Below are 16517 nucleotides of genomic sequence, written 5' to 3'. Positions count from 1 at the left end.
AATTAGGAACTATTGTCAGAAATTGGGAACTATCGTCAGAAATTAGGAACTATTGTCAGAAATTGGGAACTATCGTCAGAAATTAGGAACCATTTTCAGAAATTGGGAACTATCGTCAGAAATTGGGAACTATCGTAAGAAATCGGCGGGAACAATCGTTAGAAATTGATAACTATTGTCAGAAATTGGGAACTATCGTCAGAAATTGGGAACTATCGTAAGAAATCGGCAGGAACAATCGTTAGAAATTGGGAACTATCGTCAGAAATTGGGAACTATCGTAAGAAATCGGCGGGAACTATCGTAAGAAATTGATAACTATTGTCAGAAATTGCTGGTAACTCGCGCCAGAAATTGCCGGGAACTATCATCAGAAATTTGCAGGAACTATCGTCAGAAATTTCCGGGAACTATCTAACACCAACATTCACCTTTAAAACAAACAGATCTTTGGTAGTTTTGTGACTAGACAAGGATAAGTTAGCTGTTCGATATTTGGGCAGTTGGCGCAATAAAAGGCACTTTTTCTTCAAATCAACATTATTAAAAGTGCAGTTGCCTTGGCATGAAATGCACGTCCTAAACCAGAGGACTTCCCGAATCTGTCTTACGTAGCCTCATCTCAGCGTGCAGCTGCTCCCAAGGCCTGCTTGTAAATCCGCGTGACGTTTTCACAGTCCGAGATTGAAAACAGGCTGTCGGAAACTCCGGCGCCAAGGCAGTCCGATTCCCAGCCCCCTTCTCTCAGCTCCAGGAGATTATCAGCGGACACGCAGCCTCGCATTCTGGGACGCGATGACCCCGCGTGACTCCGGCGATCGATCGGAGCGGCGGGAAGCTCGCGGTCCGGCAGGTCAAGTCTGTCGAAAGACTCGGAGGAGAGGATGCTGTCCTCGCTAACCGCTCCGCTCGGCCGGGATTTATTGGGCGATAAATGATCCAGCGAGCCGAATTCCTGCAAGCCTCCGGAGAACTTCCCGTGGCGTTTGAGGATGCCTTTGCGATGCTGCGCCGGCGAGGGTTTTCCCAGAGTCTCCGGAGATGAGGAATAATATCCAGACTCGCCTTCCGACGGCTTCTTTAGGATGCCTTTAGGAGGCGGAGGTGGGACACTCGGCGCCGAATTCTGCTTCAGGCTTCCCCGCTTCTTCAGGATGCCTTTAGACGGAGCTTCCTGCATGGTTTGCGAGACGTTGTTCTCTTTGCGCGATCTGCGTATGGATCGCTGGCGCTGGACCGGTTCTGACCGCAACAGGCAGCGCATTTTGGAGCCGTTTTCCAGAAGAGGGCGCGAGGTGCGGCGCAGCCAGTCTGCGATGCGAGTTGGACCAGTTGGCCCCGCGGATGCAGTCTCATTCTGGGCCTGTAGAGGGAGCTGATGACCCCAGTTGAGCCACCAATGACCCGCTATCTCATCCAGCGTCGCTCTACGCTCTGGGTTCACCATCAGCATCCAGCGGATCAAACCACACGCATCTGTGGGGCGACAACAAGGATTAGCCAATCCCAATTAAACACACCTGAACCAGCTCATAAACGTCTTTAGGATCACTAGAAGCTTCAATTTTAAACTAGCCAAAAAACGAGCCCAAAAACGAGCCCAAAACAAGCAAAAAAACGAGACCAAAAACAAGCCCAAAACTAGCCCCAAAACTAGCCCTAAAACTAGCCCCTAAAACTAGCCCTAAAACTAGCCCCAAAACCCTAAAACTAGCCCAAAAACTAGCCCCTAAAACTAGCCCCATAACTAGCCCTAAAACTAGCCCCAAAACTAGCCCCAAAACTAGCCCCAAAACTAGCCCCAAAACTAGCCCTAAAACTAGCCCCAAAACTAACCCCAAAACTAGCCCTAAAACTAGCCTCAAAACTAGCCCCAAAACTAGCCCTAAAACTAGCCCTAAAACTAGCCCTAAAACTAGCCCCAAAACTAGCCCTAAAACTAGCCTCAAAACTAGCCCTAAAACTAGCCTCAAAACTAGCCCCAAAACTAGCCTCAAAACTAGCCCTAAAACTAGCCCTAAAACTAGCCCCAAAACTAGCCCTAAAACTAGCCTCAAAACTAGCCCCAAAACTAGCCCCAAAACTAGCCTCAAAACTAGTCCAAAACTAGCCCCAAAACTAGCCCTAAAACTAGCCCCAAAACTAGCCTCAAAACTAGCCCCAAAACTAGCCCCAAAACTAGCCCTAAAACTAGCCCTAAAACTAGCCCCAAAACTAGCCTCAAAACTAGTCCAAAACTATTTTTTTTATATTCTATTAAAATATGAATCTAAATATATTAAAGTGAAGCATGTTGTTGTTGGATGAACATTAAATCACACAGAATACGAGGTCCGGCCCTTTAATGTCATTAATCCGCTGCTGTATGTTAAAGCCGTGCCGTCGTGTCTGTATTTGTGTTTGGCAGAGAGTTGGCAGTGCGATGCGGGCGTGGCACGCTGGCAGACGGTTATGGAACTATGCAAATGCTAACGCACGATATGCGGAATGGGAATGAAAGCATGGGCGAGCACGTGAACGCGTGTCCTGTAATCCACTGTTCCCAGCCCTGTTCCTGAACACACCAAACACACACACACGAGTCCTAAATCAAGCCCAGCGGCAGCAGAGGCTGCTTCAGGAGGACTGAGGCCAGTGTTTGGTTCTCTGATTAGGAGACCAGACGACCTCCGGCAATAAAGCTCCCGGCGGCGTGAAGTTCACACAGATAGATCAGCTCTACCGATTAAACTACATACGGACTTTAGACCAACACTGTGTGTGTGTGTGTGTGTGTGTGTGCGTGTGTGTGTGTGTGAGATCAGAGCCTCACCGGACGGTTTGGTGGGCTTGCGGTAGTTCCCTTGGCTGATCTGCTGCACCAGGTGTGTGTGTGTGAGCGCGTGGAAAGGCATGGCTCCGTGGATGAGTGTGTAGAGCAGGACGCCCAGAGACCAGCTGTCGACCTCAGGCCCGCGGTACGGCCGGCCGTTCACGATCTCCGGAGACGCGTACAGAGGACTGCCACAAAACGTCTGCAGGAACCCGTCACTCTGGTACAGGTTCGACAGGCCGAAGTCAGCGATCTGGAACACACACACACACACACACGTTTGTTTATCTATATCAGTGAGGACATTACATAGACTTCCATTGATTTTATATCAGGTGAATGATATTTACTATCCCCTAACCCAACGCCTATCCCTAAACCTACCCATCACACACACACACACACACAGCCCCTAAACCTCCCCATCCCAGAAACGTGCAAAACAATAGACTTAAATAAAAACTTGTCTTTGCCGATTTATAAGCCTTTTTAACTACTGAGGACCAGTCCAATGTCAAACTAGTGAGTTGTTTTCATATTTGACTATATAAGCGAGGACATTAGTGCCCTCACAAGTAATGCCAAACAAGAAACACACACACACACACAGAGAGACACACACACACACACACACACACAGAGAGACACACACACAGGGCCAGTTTCAGAGCTCCAGAACCGAAAGCTGATTTAAGCCGTTATCTCCTGCGAGTTTCGATTGGCTGTTTATGGCCTCTTGTTTAATAAACCCAGAGAACAAGACAATTCCCAGCGCAGAACATGTGTGTGTGCATTAGGGGTGTAACGACACACACACACTCATCTCGAACCGTCAGGTGTGTACCAGAGGTGGATAAAGTACACAACTTCATTACTTGAGTAAGAGTAAAAGTTACAAGTGAAAGTTGTAAAAACAGATTTTTACTGAAGTAAAAGTACAGAAGTATTTGTTTTCAGAAGTACTTAAGTATCAAAAGTAAATGTCCTTCTTTATGTCGCCGCATTATTGTATTATAGTTGTATAAATGCACATTATGCCATCATGGTTTAAGCCAGTCAGTGACGCTCCATCTGACACACTAGCAGACGACTAACTTAAACTCATTTAAATACTTGTAGAAAAGTTACAAAGCTGCTGTCACTTTAAGGCCGAATGCACGGATCCAATACACTGATACACATCTGATATTCTCACACTGTTCACCTTCACTGAAGACAGAATCAACTTTGTTTATGTGAATCCTCCACTAAATGAGCATTTGGACATCCGTCTTCTTCCATTTTGCTCTAAACTATAAATCAGTGTTTAATAAATGCTGTGAAATCATTGAACTTCACGAGACTCTACAAGAGTGATTCCTGAAAGGCTTTCTGCAAAAACCCAAACACCTTTAAAAGAAGAAAAAAATCATCACTGACTTTCAAAGCTGCGACAGAAACGACTTTCCACTTCGAGGACCTTGATAGAAATGTAGTGGAGTAAAGAGGACGATATTTGTCTTTCAGATGGAGTGAAGTTAAAGTCAGAAGATTACAGAAAAAATAATACTCCAGTAAAGCACAGAGACTCAAACAGTGAACTTCAGTACAGGACTCGAGTAAATGAGCTGAGGGACTGTCCAGCTCTGTACACACACACACACACACACACACATACACACACACAGATCCTGCTGCTTATCTTAAAGGGATATTTCCCCCCTAAATGAGTGTGATGTTTATCTTTATCTGTGTTTGTTTCTACAGTCGGACACAAATGTAGATTTTTAACTCGCTCGTGGAGACACGTTGATGTCTTAAGACACAAAACGATCAGCTTCTAAGAGAAACACAACACTATTTGTTTTTGTTTTTTACCTAATATCAGACAAAAATACCGGTGCGATCATAGTATATTTACATAGAGGCCTCATTAGTGCTTGCGTGGATCGGTCGAATGAGGCATCTATGTAAATATTTCTATGATCTCGTCTGTATTTTGACCTTATTCGCTGGAAGTAATGGCGCTGGGAACACTTGATGAGATTCGTCTGATATGAGGTAAAAAATAACAAATACTATTGTGTTTCTGGCAGAAAGCGATCGATTCGTGTCTCCACGAGCGAGTTTAGAATCTTAATTTGTGTCCGACTGAAGAAACAAACACACAAAGATAAACATCACACTCATTTCTGAGGGAACTATCCCTTTAAACAAGGGTGTAATTAAAAACTCAGAATGAACCCTGAACTTACTTTTATATTGCCGTTATCGTCCAGCAAGATGTTCTCCAGCTTCAGGTCACGGTGAACAATCCCGTTCTGTTAAAACAAAACAAACTTTTGATAACGAGATTTAAAATGTGGGTTTTTGAAAAGGATAATATTACGGTCTCCGTGTAAACTACACTAACAGTGACGATACCAGATATGCCAGGTTTCGGCGTATGGTTTGAGCAGCGTCGTAATTAACCGCTTATATCCGATCAAGACGAAACCAGCGGCAGAAGTTCAGAAACATAGGTCGATAGCTATTAAATATAGATCAAATGTCAAAATACTGATAGTAAGGGGGAGTAAAATCCAATCAAATCAGGTGTCAGTCATTTTTTATGTTTTTTCATATAAATGTCTATAAATCCAAAACTAAATGAGATGTTTTCACTAAAATTCACACACACACATGTATGGACGCACTCTGAGGACACATAAAAAAGGGTATGATTGTGCCTCTTGGTGACGCTATAATAGAACAAAACATTTTATTTATTTTTTATTTATTTATTTATTTCTGCACAGATATCACATGGATACAGTACAAGGGGTGGAACGAAACCCAATTGGGTTTATACAGAGTTCCAGTCCACTTACATGAAAAAACAAAAAGACACGCAGACAAATAAGGTGAATAATACAAATAAAAAAGGGTGAAAAACACATTTTAAGAAGCCTGATTATCCTTTTAACTTAAAGTTACAGATGTCTTAAAGGGTAATAGTAAAGGAGGATCAAAGGAGATATAACAAACTATAACAAAAGGCTGTCATAGTAAAGTCAAAAGGTCTTTCAACTGTTTTTTAAAGACGAATAAAGACGACATAGATCTTAGGGACAAATTTAAACACATGCATTTTTACCTAAAATGCATTTTTACCTAAAATAATCTTCAAATGTGTTTAATTGTTGCAGCTGGCCTGACACTCTCAGCCATTTTGGCATGTCGTAGTCTTTGGAGTTGGCCCCGGTATCGTTGCTTGCAGCTATAATTATTGGTAAAAGAGTTACACTGGTTTTACATTAATGCTCTGTTTTAACCACAAGCTGTCTAATGAACATGAGAAGTTATCCATTTACAATATTATACTGCTGTTGGTGTCATTTTATCACGGATGAGGGGAGGGAGTTCAGTAATAAAATCAATGTGGGTTATTGGAGTATTAAATTATTTAAGGGTTTCCTGGTGTTTCAGAGGGAATTTCCCAAGCAATAGAAACACGTTATGAACAGTTTCAGTCTTAAACACTTTCATAATTCAGACTAATGATTCCAAAATCCCCCAAAATCTTCCACTCCTGAACTATGCTAACGCTTCCAAACGATGAGAAGTTATCTGTGTGTGGGACGCCAGTCATGCGTGATCTCTGCGGGAGGCCGAAGCTCATTTAACATCGCCACAACACTGCTTCCCTCTCGCCTGAGACGGGATGTTCTGGCTCCCCAAACGGGCTGAATAATAGGCCTCTGTTTTATCCTGAACTTCAAACACCCAGATAACAAAAATAGGACTGAAGAATGAGAAATAACGGGAATAAAACAATGTTCTCCGAACACGCAGAATGCTTTAAAAGCCTTTTTTTTCTGGGTTATCCAACCTAATGTTTAAACATTACGGTAAATGTTACTTTCGAATGTTCTGAAACAACATTTAGATACGTTTAATGTTTCAGAATGCAAAAAGGCGTATCTTGCTGAGTATTATTGTCTTGTTTCCAGTCCAAACATCTAAAAAAGGACACATTTACTAGACCAGCTCAAGGAATTGTCTCGTTTCGGGTGAAAATCACTCAAGTGAGTTTTTGCTTAAAATGAGCGAAATAATCTTGTTTTCAGTTTGATTTAAGATTATTTTGTCTTCTCCATTGGCAGATTATTTTATAAGTTAGTGATTTTCACTCAAAACAAGACAATTCCTTGTGCTGGTCTAGTAAATGTGTCCTTTTTTAGATGTTTGGACTGAAAACAAGACAATAATACTCAGCAAGATACACCTTTTTGCAGTGTGTGTGTGACCCAGTCATAATCTCCGTCATAAAGAGCCAATAATACATCGTATGGGTCAACATTATCCATTTTTATTTTATCATTAGGATATTAAGATCATGTTCCATGATGATATTTAGTAAATGTCCTACTGTAAATGTATCATAAATGTAATATTAGTAGTGATAACATTGCTGAGGACTTCATCTGGACAACTTTAAAGGAGATTTCCTCAATATTTAGATTTCTTTGCACCCTCAGATTCCAGATTTGGAGATATTGTCCTAATAAACCAGATTATTTATTCATCTGTCAGATTAAACCCTTATGACTGGTTTTGTGGTTATGCTAATGTTTGGAGAACATTATTAAAGACCAGATAACTTTGAACAAATGCTTGTGTTAACACTGAGTGTGTGTGGGTGTGTGTGTGTGTGTGTGTGTGTGTGTGTGTGTGATGGGTAGGTTTAGGGGCAGTGTAAGGGGATAGAAAATGGAGAATATGGAGAGTCCCCATATGTCACAAAAACAAACGTGTGTGTGTTCCTGCATTAGCGTATGCAAGCGTGAGCGTTTGTCTGAAAGCCAGCCATGCGGAGGGTGATGTGTGTTATGTAACCCGTCCAGTGTCAGTCCTGCGGGGCTCGGTCCGACCTCTCCTCATCCAGAGCCTCCTGGACAGTTTTCCAGAGCATGAGAAATGTTCACATGACGTCTGACTAATATTTAGTCTTGCCGACCTTTGGTTTCACAGATATTTGTCAAGCCGGACGGCTAAAACTGACGTGTTCCTGAAAGCCTAAAGCTGCCTCCGCAACAAACACACGTTCAGTATATACCTCTGAATATGACCGACATCTGTTCTACTTTTACGTCAAAGTTTTTACTTCAGCCAAATTAAATCAAATCAAACTATTATTTACTGCATTTTCAACTACTACTAGAAAAGGACTACGATAAACATCAGAGTTATTATAGTAAACGAAAACAAAACCATTACAAATCTTTTTTTCGCAACTTTAAATAAAGTAAAATCTTGATAAAGGTATTTTATTTCAGCCAGTTGCAGGGCAGTTCTTATCTTCAGTTATCTTATCTTCAATCTTCAGTGGGAGAGTGTGTGTGTGTGTACTCACGCGGTGGCAGTACTGGACCGCGGAGACGATCTGCCTGAAGAAGTGTCTGGCCTCGCTCTCAGAGATGCTCTGCCTCTCGCTGATATAGTCGTACAGATCTCCTTTACTGCCCAACTCCATCACGATCACGATCTTATCCTTATTCTCAAACACTGCAACACACACGTCAGTCACATCACTCAACACACTACTGCACGTTCTTAAGCCGATTAGAATCCGACAATGATCATGGTCATGTAACCAGTTTTCTTTTATCGGAGTAAGCTCATCAACGGCGTGAGCATAAACCGCTCGCCTCAGGGAGTTTTTTGCCTCTTATTCTGATTTCGCGCGGCATGTAAACGCATTAACCTGCTTTCTGTCGGCTTACTGAAGTGTGCATGTGTGATAGGAGACAAAAACACACACTTACAGCAGATTTAAACGCATCCAGCGAGTGTTTAGCATGAGATGAGGACTTCACAAACGCAGACTCCTTTAAGACCCAGAGCACTGTAAAGATGTGTTCTCATCTCATCTCAGTCCGCAGAAGAGGTTCAGTCAGACGCTGCCTCATGAGGGGTAATATGAGCCGTAAATCTCCCGCTCACGCTTTATTAACATCACAACTGACGGAACATTAGGGATACTCCGAGTCCGATACGGACATTATTATTACAGACGTCACCAAAGGAAACAACCGGTTTATTAAAGCGGCGGCTCCGTGTTTTTATTCTAGGCTTGGTTGTGTTTATGGGGCGCAGTATAACATGTCTTAATACTTCTTCTTTTTGGTTTTAAACGCTGTATTTTTCTTCTATTCTCCCTTTATTCCACACCGCTGTCTGTGGTTTGAACGGCTCGTTTGCTTCCTGCTTCTATGATGCCCCTCCCTCTGAAAAACACAATGGTCTTAGATTGGTCAGTTGGCCAAATGTAGTTTCCTGTATTTTTATTGGCTGAAGCACAGGTTAAGGTCACGCCCCTTCCCATTACGGGCAGAAGTCACATCTGCTGAGACTAGCGAGGGTTTATGATGTCACCAACCCAGGAAGAAGCTCGTTGTAGTCCAAACCGGCCATTTTTGTAGGCAATAAACTGCCGTAACTTTAAAAGACAATATCTCCGTTTGCAGTGAACTTTCAGCGCTGTAACTTTGCAGAGACTGTTTATGCTCAAGCAGCGACATTACACACTAACTAAAGTTACACAAGTCAAATCACAGCAACATCACACACTAACTAAAGTTAAACAAGTCACATCGCATGTAAACGGGGAAAACTGGTTATTTCAATAAGCTGATATTTGTGAGTTATCAGCTGACGGTGTGCATGTAAACGCGCTCAATGAGACGGAGATATTCCTGGCATTATATTAATGAGTGTGTGTGTGTGTTGGGGTAATTGTGGTGCGGTGAAGCACACTAAAGTGTTTTTTGGGGTTTGTCTTGATTACGTAATGAGAACAAAGAGGCTTGCGTGAGACAGGAATCCCAGCGATCTGGTTACACAACACCAGAGCAGCTCTCATAATTCATTTACCTTCATATATGGTGATAATGTGAGGATGGCTGAGCGACGACATGACCTCGATCTCCCGCCGAATGTGGATCAGATCCTGCTCGTCCTTTATCTTCTCCTTACGGATGGACTTTATGGCCACCTGAAGGACGACACACACACACACACACACAATCAGTGTCGCCAAATAGATTCGAGTTAATGAATCAAGTCATCTTTATTTCTATCGCTCTCCTCCAACGCCGATTGTGTCAGAGCAGCTTCAGTGTTAAACAGGACAATACTGCAGCAGAATTAGATTTGGCTAGTTTATAGAATTAAATAAGACCTAATTCATTAATTTTAAGAAGCCAATGCTGAATAAAGTCGTAGTTTTTGTTATTTTTGGACCCAAATGTATTTTGGATGCTTCAAGAGACTCTAATTAACCCACTGATGTCTCATATGGACTACTGTGATGATGTTTTTATTCCCTTTCTGGACATGGACAGTATAGTGTGCATACACTTGCATACGCTCTCGGACTAAATATAAAATATCTTAAACTGTGTGTGAAGATGAACGGAGGTCTTACGGGTGTGGAGCGACATTAGGGAGAGGAGTTAATGACAGACATTTCAGTTCTGGCTGAACTAACCCTTTAAGGATGTGTGCTGGAAAACAAGACTCTTAGTATTAAAATGTTTTTCTGAAATCGGAAGTGTCTTTGTGTGAATCATTCATTCATTGGAAACTTATGCAACCGTGTCATATTTACTGAGAGTGATATTTACACAAATGATTTTGTCAGGATTTCCTCCTGCTTACAGTAAAATATCCCTGTGACCTCATGGTGACAATAGTCCCTGTGATATGAAAGCATTGTGAGTGAGGTGTGAAGCGGTCCGTCAGGGGAGCGAGCGCTTTGCATATGAAGAGATCGGTTTGCATGTTGGCCTTTGTGTCTCGGCTCTTTTGTCTCTTTTGTGAGTCTGTATGCAAGTATCTGCGTGTCGTCAGGCATGTTTGAGATTCCACAGGGGTGTGTGTGTGTGTGTATGTCAGACGCATCTCTACAGGGTCACCAATGACCAACAGATGGACAAACACATGCACAGGAATCTCACACTACGTCAGACATAGCGGCTTCAGAAAAGAGTTTTACAGCCTCAAGAATTCTGGTACTTCGAGACTAAAACACTGACCTGAAGAACCAGAAATAACAACTCAAGAATCCGAAATCGAGAAACATAAATAAAACCAGACCGTTCTCAGAATGTTCTCTCAAACGTATGAGTAAACATTCTTCAAGAAATGCTAATAGAACATTCGTTAAACATTTTCTGATCTTCAATAATGTTCTCAAAACGTTCGCACTAAAGCATTCATGAAGTGTTTCTTAAGCATTTGAGACATTGATTAGCTTTTTCAGGTGTGTTTGATTGGGGTTGGAGCTAAACTCTGCAGGACAGCGGCCCTCCAGGACTGAGTCTGGGGACCCCTGCTCTAGAGTAACGCTCGGAGAACACTCTAGAGTAACGCTCAGAGAACGTTCTAGATTAACGCTCGGAGAACCCTCTAGAGTAACGCTCAGAGAACCCTCTAGAGTAACGCTCAGAGGACACTCTAGAGTAACGCTCAGAGAACACACTAGAGTAACGCTCAGAGGACGCTCTAGAGTAACGCTCAGAGAACACTCTAGAGTATCGCTCAGAGAACACTCTAGAGTAACGCTCGGAGAACACTCTAGAGTAACGCTCGGAGAACACTCTAGAGTAACGCTCGGAGAACCCTCTAGAGTAACGCTCGGAGAACCCTCTAGAGTAACGCTCAGAGGACACTCTAGAGTAACGCTCAGAGGACACTCTAGAGTAACGCTCAGAGGACACTCTAGAGTAACGCTCAGAGAACACACTAGAGTAACGCTCAGAGGACGCTCTAGAGTAACGCTCAGAGAACACTCTAGAGTATCGCTCAGAGAACACTCTAGAGTAACGCTCAGAGGACACTCTAGAGTATCGCTCAGAGAACACTCTAGAGTAACGCTCAGAGGACGCTCTAGAGTAACGCTCAGAGAACACTCTAGAGTAACGCTCAGAGAACACTCTAGAGTAACGCTCAGAGAACACTCTAGAGTAACGCTCAGAGAACACTCTAGAGTAACGCTCAGAGGACACTCTAGAGTAACGCTCAGAGGACACTCTAGAGTAACGCTCAGAGAACACTCTAGAGTAACGCTCAGAGAACACTCTAGAGTAACGCTCAGAGAACACTCTAGAGTAACGCTCAGAGAACGCTCTAGAGTAACGCTCAGAGAACGCTCTAGAGTAACGCTCAGAGGACGCTCTAGAGTAACGCTCAGAGGACGCTCTAGAGTAACGCTCAGAGGACGCTCTAGAGTAACGCTCACAGAACACTCTAGAGTAACGCTCAGAGAACACTCTAGAGTAACGCTCAGAGAACACTCTAGAGTAACACTCAGAGGACGCTCTAGAGTAACGCTCAGAGAACACTCTAGAGTAACGCTCAGAGAACACTCTAGAGTACCGCTCAGAGGACGCTCTAGAGTAACGCTCAGAGGACACTCTAGAGTACCGCTCAGAGAACACTCTAGAGTACCGCTCAGAGAACACTCTAGAGTACCGCTCAGAGAACACTCTAGGAGTAACGCTCAGAGAACACTCTAGAGTAACGCTCAGAGAACGCTCTAGAGTAACGCTCAGAGAACACTCTAGAGTAACGCTCAGAGAACACTCTAGAGTAACGCTCAGAGGACGCTCTAGAGTAACGCTCAGAGGACGCTCTAGAGTAACGCTCGGAGAACACTCTAGAGTAACGCTCAGAGAACGTTCTAGATTAACGCTCGGAGAACCCTCTAGAGTAACGCTCAGAGAACCCTCTAGAGTAACGCTCAGAGGACACTCTAGAGTAACGCTCAGAGAACACACTAGAGTAACGCTCAGAGGACGCTCTAGAGTAACGCTCAGAGAACACTCTAGAGTATCGCTCAGAGAACACTCTAGAGTAACGCTCGGAGAACACTCTAGAGTAACGCTCGGAGAACACTCTAGAGTAACGCTCGGAGAACCCTCTAGAGTAACGCTCGGAGAACCCTCTAGAGTAACGCTCAGAGGACACTCTAGAGTAACGCTCAGAGGACACTCTAGAGTAACGCTCAGAGAACACACTAGAGTAACGCTCAGAGGACGCTCTAGAGTAACGCTCAGAGAACACTCTAGAGTATCGCTCAGAGAACACTCTAGAGTAACGCTCAGAGGACACTCTAGAGTATCGCTCAGAGAACACTCTAGAGTAACGCTCAGAGGACGCTCTAGAGTAACGCTCAGAGAACACTCTAGAGTAACGCTCAGAGAACACTCTAGAGTAACGCTCAGAGAACACTCTAGAGTAACGCTCAGAGAACACTCTAGAGTAACGCTCAGAGAACACTCTAGAGTAACGCTCAGAGGACACTCTAGAGTAACGCTCAGAGGACACTCTAGAGTAACGCTCAGAGAACACTCTAGAGTAACGCTCAGAGAACACTCTAGAGTAACGCTCAGAGAACGCTCTAGAGTAACGCTCAGAGAACGCTCTAGAGTAACGCTCAGAGGACGCTCTAGAGTAACGCTCAGAGGACGCTCTAGAGTAACGCTCAGAGGACGCTCTAGAGTAACGCTCACAGAACACTCTAGAGTAACGCTCAGAGAACACTCTAGAGTAACGCTCAGAGAACACTCTAGAGTAACACTCAGAGGACGCTCTAGAGTAACGCTCAGAGAACACTCTAGAGTAACGCTCAGAGAACACTCTAGAGTACCGCTCAGAGGACGCTCTAGAGTAACGCTCAGAGGACACTCTAGAGTACCGCTCAGAGAACACTCTAGAGTACCGCTCAGAGAACACTCTAGAGTACCGCTCAGAGAACACTCTAGGAGTAACGCTCAGAGAACACTCTAGAGTAACGCTCAGAGAACGCTCTAGAGTAACGCTCAGAGAACACTCTAGAGTAACGCTCAGAGAACACTCTAGAGTAACGCTCAGAGGACGCTCTAGAGTAACGCTCAGAGGACGCTCTAGAGTAACGCTCAGAGGACGCTCTAGAGTAACGCTCAGAGGACGCTCTAGAGTAACGCTCAGAGAACACTCTAGAGTAACGCTCAGAGGACGCTCTAGATTAACGCTCAGAGAACACTCTAGAGTAACGCTCAGAGGACACTCTAGAGTAACGCTCAGAGAACACTCTAGAGTAACGCTCAGAGGACACTCTAGAGTAACGCTCAGAGGACACTCTAGAGTAACGCTCAGAGAACACTAGAGTAACGCTCAGAGGACCCTCTAGAGTAACGCTCAGAGAACACTAGAGTAACGCTCAGAGGACACTCTAGAGTAACGCTCAGAGAACACTCTAGAGTAACGCTCACAGAACACTCTAGAGTAACGCTCACAGAACACTCTAGAGTAACGCTCAGAGAACACTCTAGAGTAACGCTCAGAGGACACTCTAGAGTAACGCTCAGAGAACACTCTAGAGTAACGCTCACAGAACACTCTAGAGTAACGCTCACAGAACACTCTAGAGTAAGGCTCACAGAACACTCTAGAGTAACGCTCAGAGAACGCTCTAGAGTAACGCTCAGAGGACGCTCTAGAGTAACGCTCAGAGAACACTCTAGAGTAACGCTCAGAGAACACTAGAGTAACGCTCAGAGGACGCTCTAGAGTAACGCTCAGAGAACACTCTAGAGTAACGCTCAGAGAACACTCTAGAGTAACGCTCAGAGAACACCCTAGAGTAACGCTCAGAGAACACCCTAGAGTAACGCTCAGAGAACGCTCTAGAGTAACGCTCAGAGGACGCTCTAGAGTAACGCTCAGAGGACGCTCTAGAGTAACGCTCAGAGGACGCTCTAGAGTACCGCTCAGAGAACACTCTAGAGTACCGCTCAGAGAACACTCTAGGAGTAACGCTCAGAGAACACTCTAGAGTAACGCTCAGAGAACGCTCTAGAGTAACGCTCAGAGAACACTCTAGAGTAACGCTCAGAGAACACTCTAGAGTAACGCTCAGAGGACGCTCTAGAGTAACGCTCAGAGGACGCTCTAGAGTACCGCTCAGAGAACACTCTAGGAGTAACGCTCAGAGAACACTCTAGAGTAACGCTCAGAGAACGCTCTAGAGTAACGCTCAGAGAACGCTCTAGAGTAACGCTCAGAGAACACTCTAGAGTAACGCTCAGAGGACGCTCTAGAGTAACGCTCAGAGGACGCTCTAGAGTAACGCTCAGAGGACGCTCTAGAGTAACGCTCAGAGGACGCTCTAGAGTAACGCTCAGAGGACGCTCTAGAGTAACGCTCAGAGGACGCTCTAGAGTAACGCTCAGAGAACACTCTAGAGTAACGCTCAGAGGACGCTCTAGATTAACGCTCAGAGAACACTCTAGAGTAACGCTCAGAGGACACTCTAGAGTAACGCTCAGAGAACACTCTAGAGTAACGCTCAGAGGACACTCTAGAGTAACGCTCAGAGAACACTAGAGTAACACTCAGAGGACCCTCTAGAGTAACGCTCAGAGAACACTAGAGTAACGCTCAGAGGACCCTCTAGAGTAACGCTCAGAGAACACTCTAGAGTAACGCTCACAGAACACTCTAGAGTAACGCTCACAGAACACTCTAGAGTAACGCTCAGAGAACACTCTAGAGTAACGCTCAGAGGACACTCTAGAGTAACGCTCAGAGAACACTCTAGAGTAACGCTCACAGAACACTCTAGAGTAAGGCTCACAGAACACTCTAGAGTAAGGCTCACAGAACACTCTAGAGTAACGCTCAGAGAACACACTAGAGTAACGCTCAGAGAACGCTCTAGAGTAACGCTCAGAGGACGCTCTAGAGTAACGCTCAGAGGACGCTCTAGAGTAACGCTCAGAGAACACTCTAGAGTAACGCTCAGAGAACACTAGAGTAACGCTCAGAGGACGCTCTAGAGTAACGCTCAGAGAACACTCTAGAGTAACGCTCAGAGAACACCCTAGAGTAACGCTCAGAGAACGCTCTAGAGTAACGCTCAGAGAACGCTCTAGAGTAACGCTCAGAGGACGCTCTAGAGTAACGCTCAGAGGACGCTCTAGAGTAACGCTCAGAGGACGCTCTAGAGTAACGCTCAGAGGACGCTCTAGAGTAACGCTCAGAGAACACTCTAGAGTAACGCTCAGAGAACACTCTAGAGTAACGCTCAGAGAACGCTCTAGAGTAACGCTCAGAGAACACTCTAGAGTAACGCTCAGAGAACGCTCTAGAGTAACGCTCAGAGAACGCTCTAGAGTAACGCTCAGAGAACGCTCAAGAGTAACGCTCAGAGAACGCTCAAGAGTAACGCTCAGAGAACACTCTAGAGTAACGCTCAGAGGACGCTCTAGAGTAACGCTCAGAGAACGCTCTAGAGTAACGCTCAGAGAACACTCTAGAGTAACGCTCAGAGAACGCTCTAGAGTAACGCTCAGAGAACGCTCTAGAGTAACGCTCAGAGAACGCTCTAGAGTAACGCTCAGAGAACACTCTAGAGTAACGCTCAGAGAACACTCTAGAGTAACGCTCAGAGAACGCTCAAGAGTAACGCTCAGAGAACACTCTAGAGTAACGCTCAGAGGACGCTCTAGAGTAACGCTCAGAGAACACTCTAGAGTAACGCTCAGAGAACACTCTAGAGTAACGCTCAGAGAACACTCTAGAGTAACGCTCAGAGAACACTCTAGAGTAACGCTCGGAGAACGCTCCAGAGTAACGCTCAGAGAACACTCTAGAGTAACGCTCAGAGAACACTCTAGAGTAACGCTCAGAGAACACTCTA

At 44.6% G+C, this 16517-nt stretch overlaps 1 protein-coding gene across 1 annotated transcript in view; it reads right to left on the bottom strand.

Moving 5' to 3' along the window:
- Nucleotides 1-238: 238 nt before the first annotated feature.
- Nucleotides 239-16517, bottom strand: part of nuak2 (NUAK family, SNF1-like kinase, 2) — a 21492-nt gene continuing 5213 nt past the window's right edge. Inside the window, exons 2-6 of the mRNA XM_067416582.1 lie at nucleotides 9707-9827; nucleotides 8187-8338; nucleotides 5047-5112; nucleotides 2813-3065; nucleotides 239-1476 (exon numbers count right to left, since the gene is read on the bottom strand). Of these exons, the coding sequence (XP_067272683.1) occupies nucleotides 623-1476; nucleotides 2813-3065; nucleotides 5047-5112; nucleotides 8187-8338; nucleotides 9707-9827 (1446 nt within the window). The 3' untranslated portion in view covers nucleotides 239-622. The remainder of the gene's footprint in view (nucleotides 1477-2812; nucleotides 3066-5046; nucleotides 5113-8186; nucleotides 8339-9706; nucleotides 9828-16517) is intronic.

The sequence above is a fragment of the Pseudorasbora parva genome, chromosome 14 (genome assembly GCF_024679245.1).
Source record: "Pseudorasbora parva isolate DD20220531a chromosome 14, ASM2467924v1, whole genome shotgun sequence".
Classification (NCBI taxonomy): Eukaryota; Metazoa; Chordata; class Actinopteri; order Cypriniformes; family Gobionidae; genus Pseudorasbora; species Pseudorasbora parva.
The sequence above is the reverse complement of the archived record's forward strand: the minus strand, read 5'-3'. Positions and strand labels throughout refer to the sequence as shown.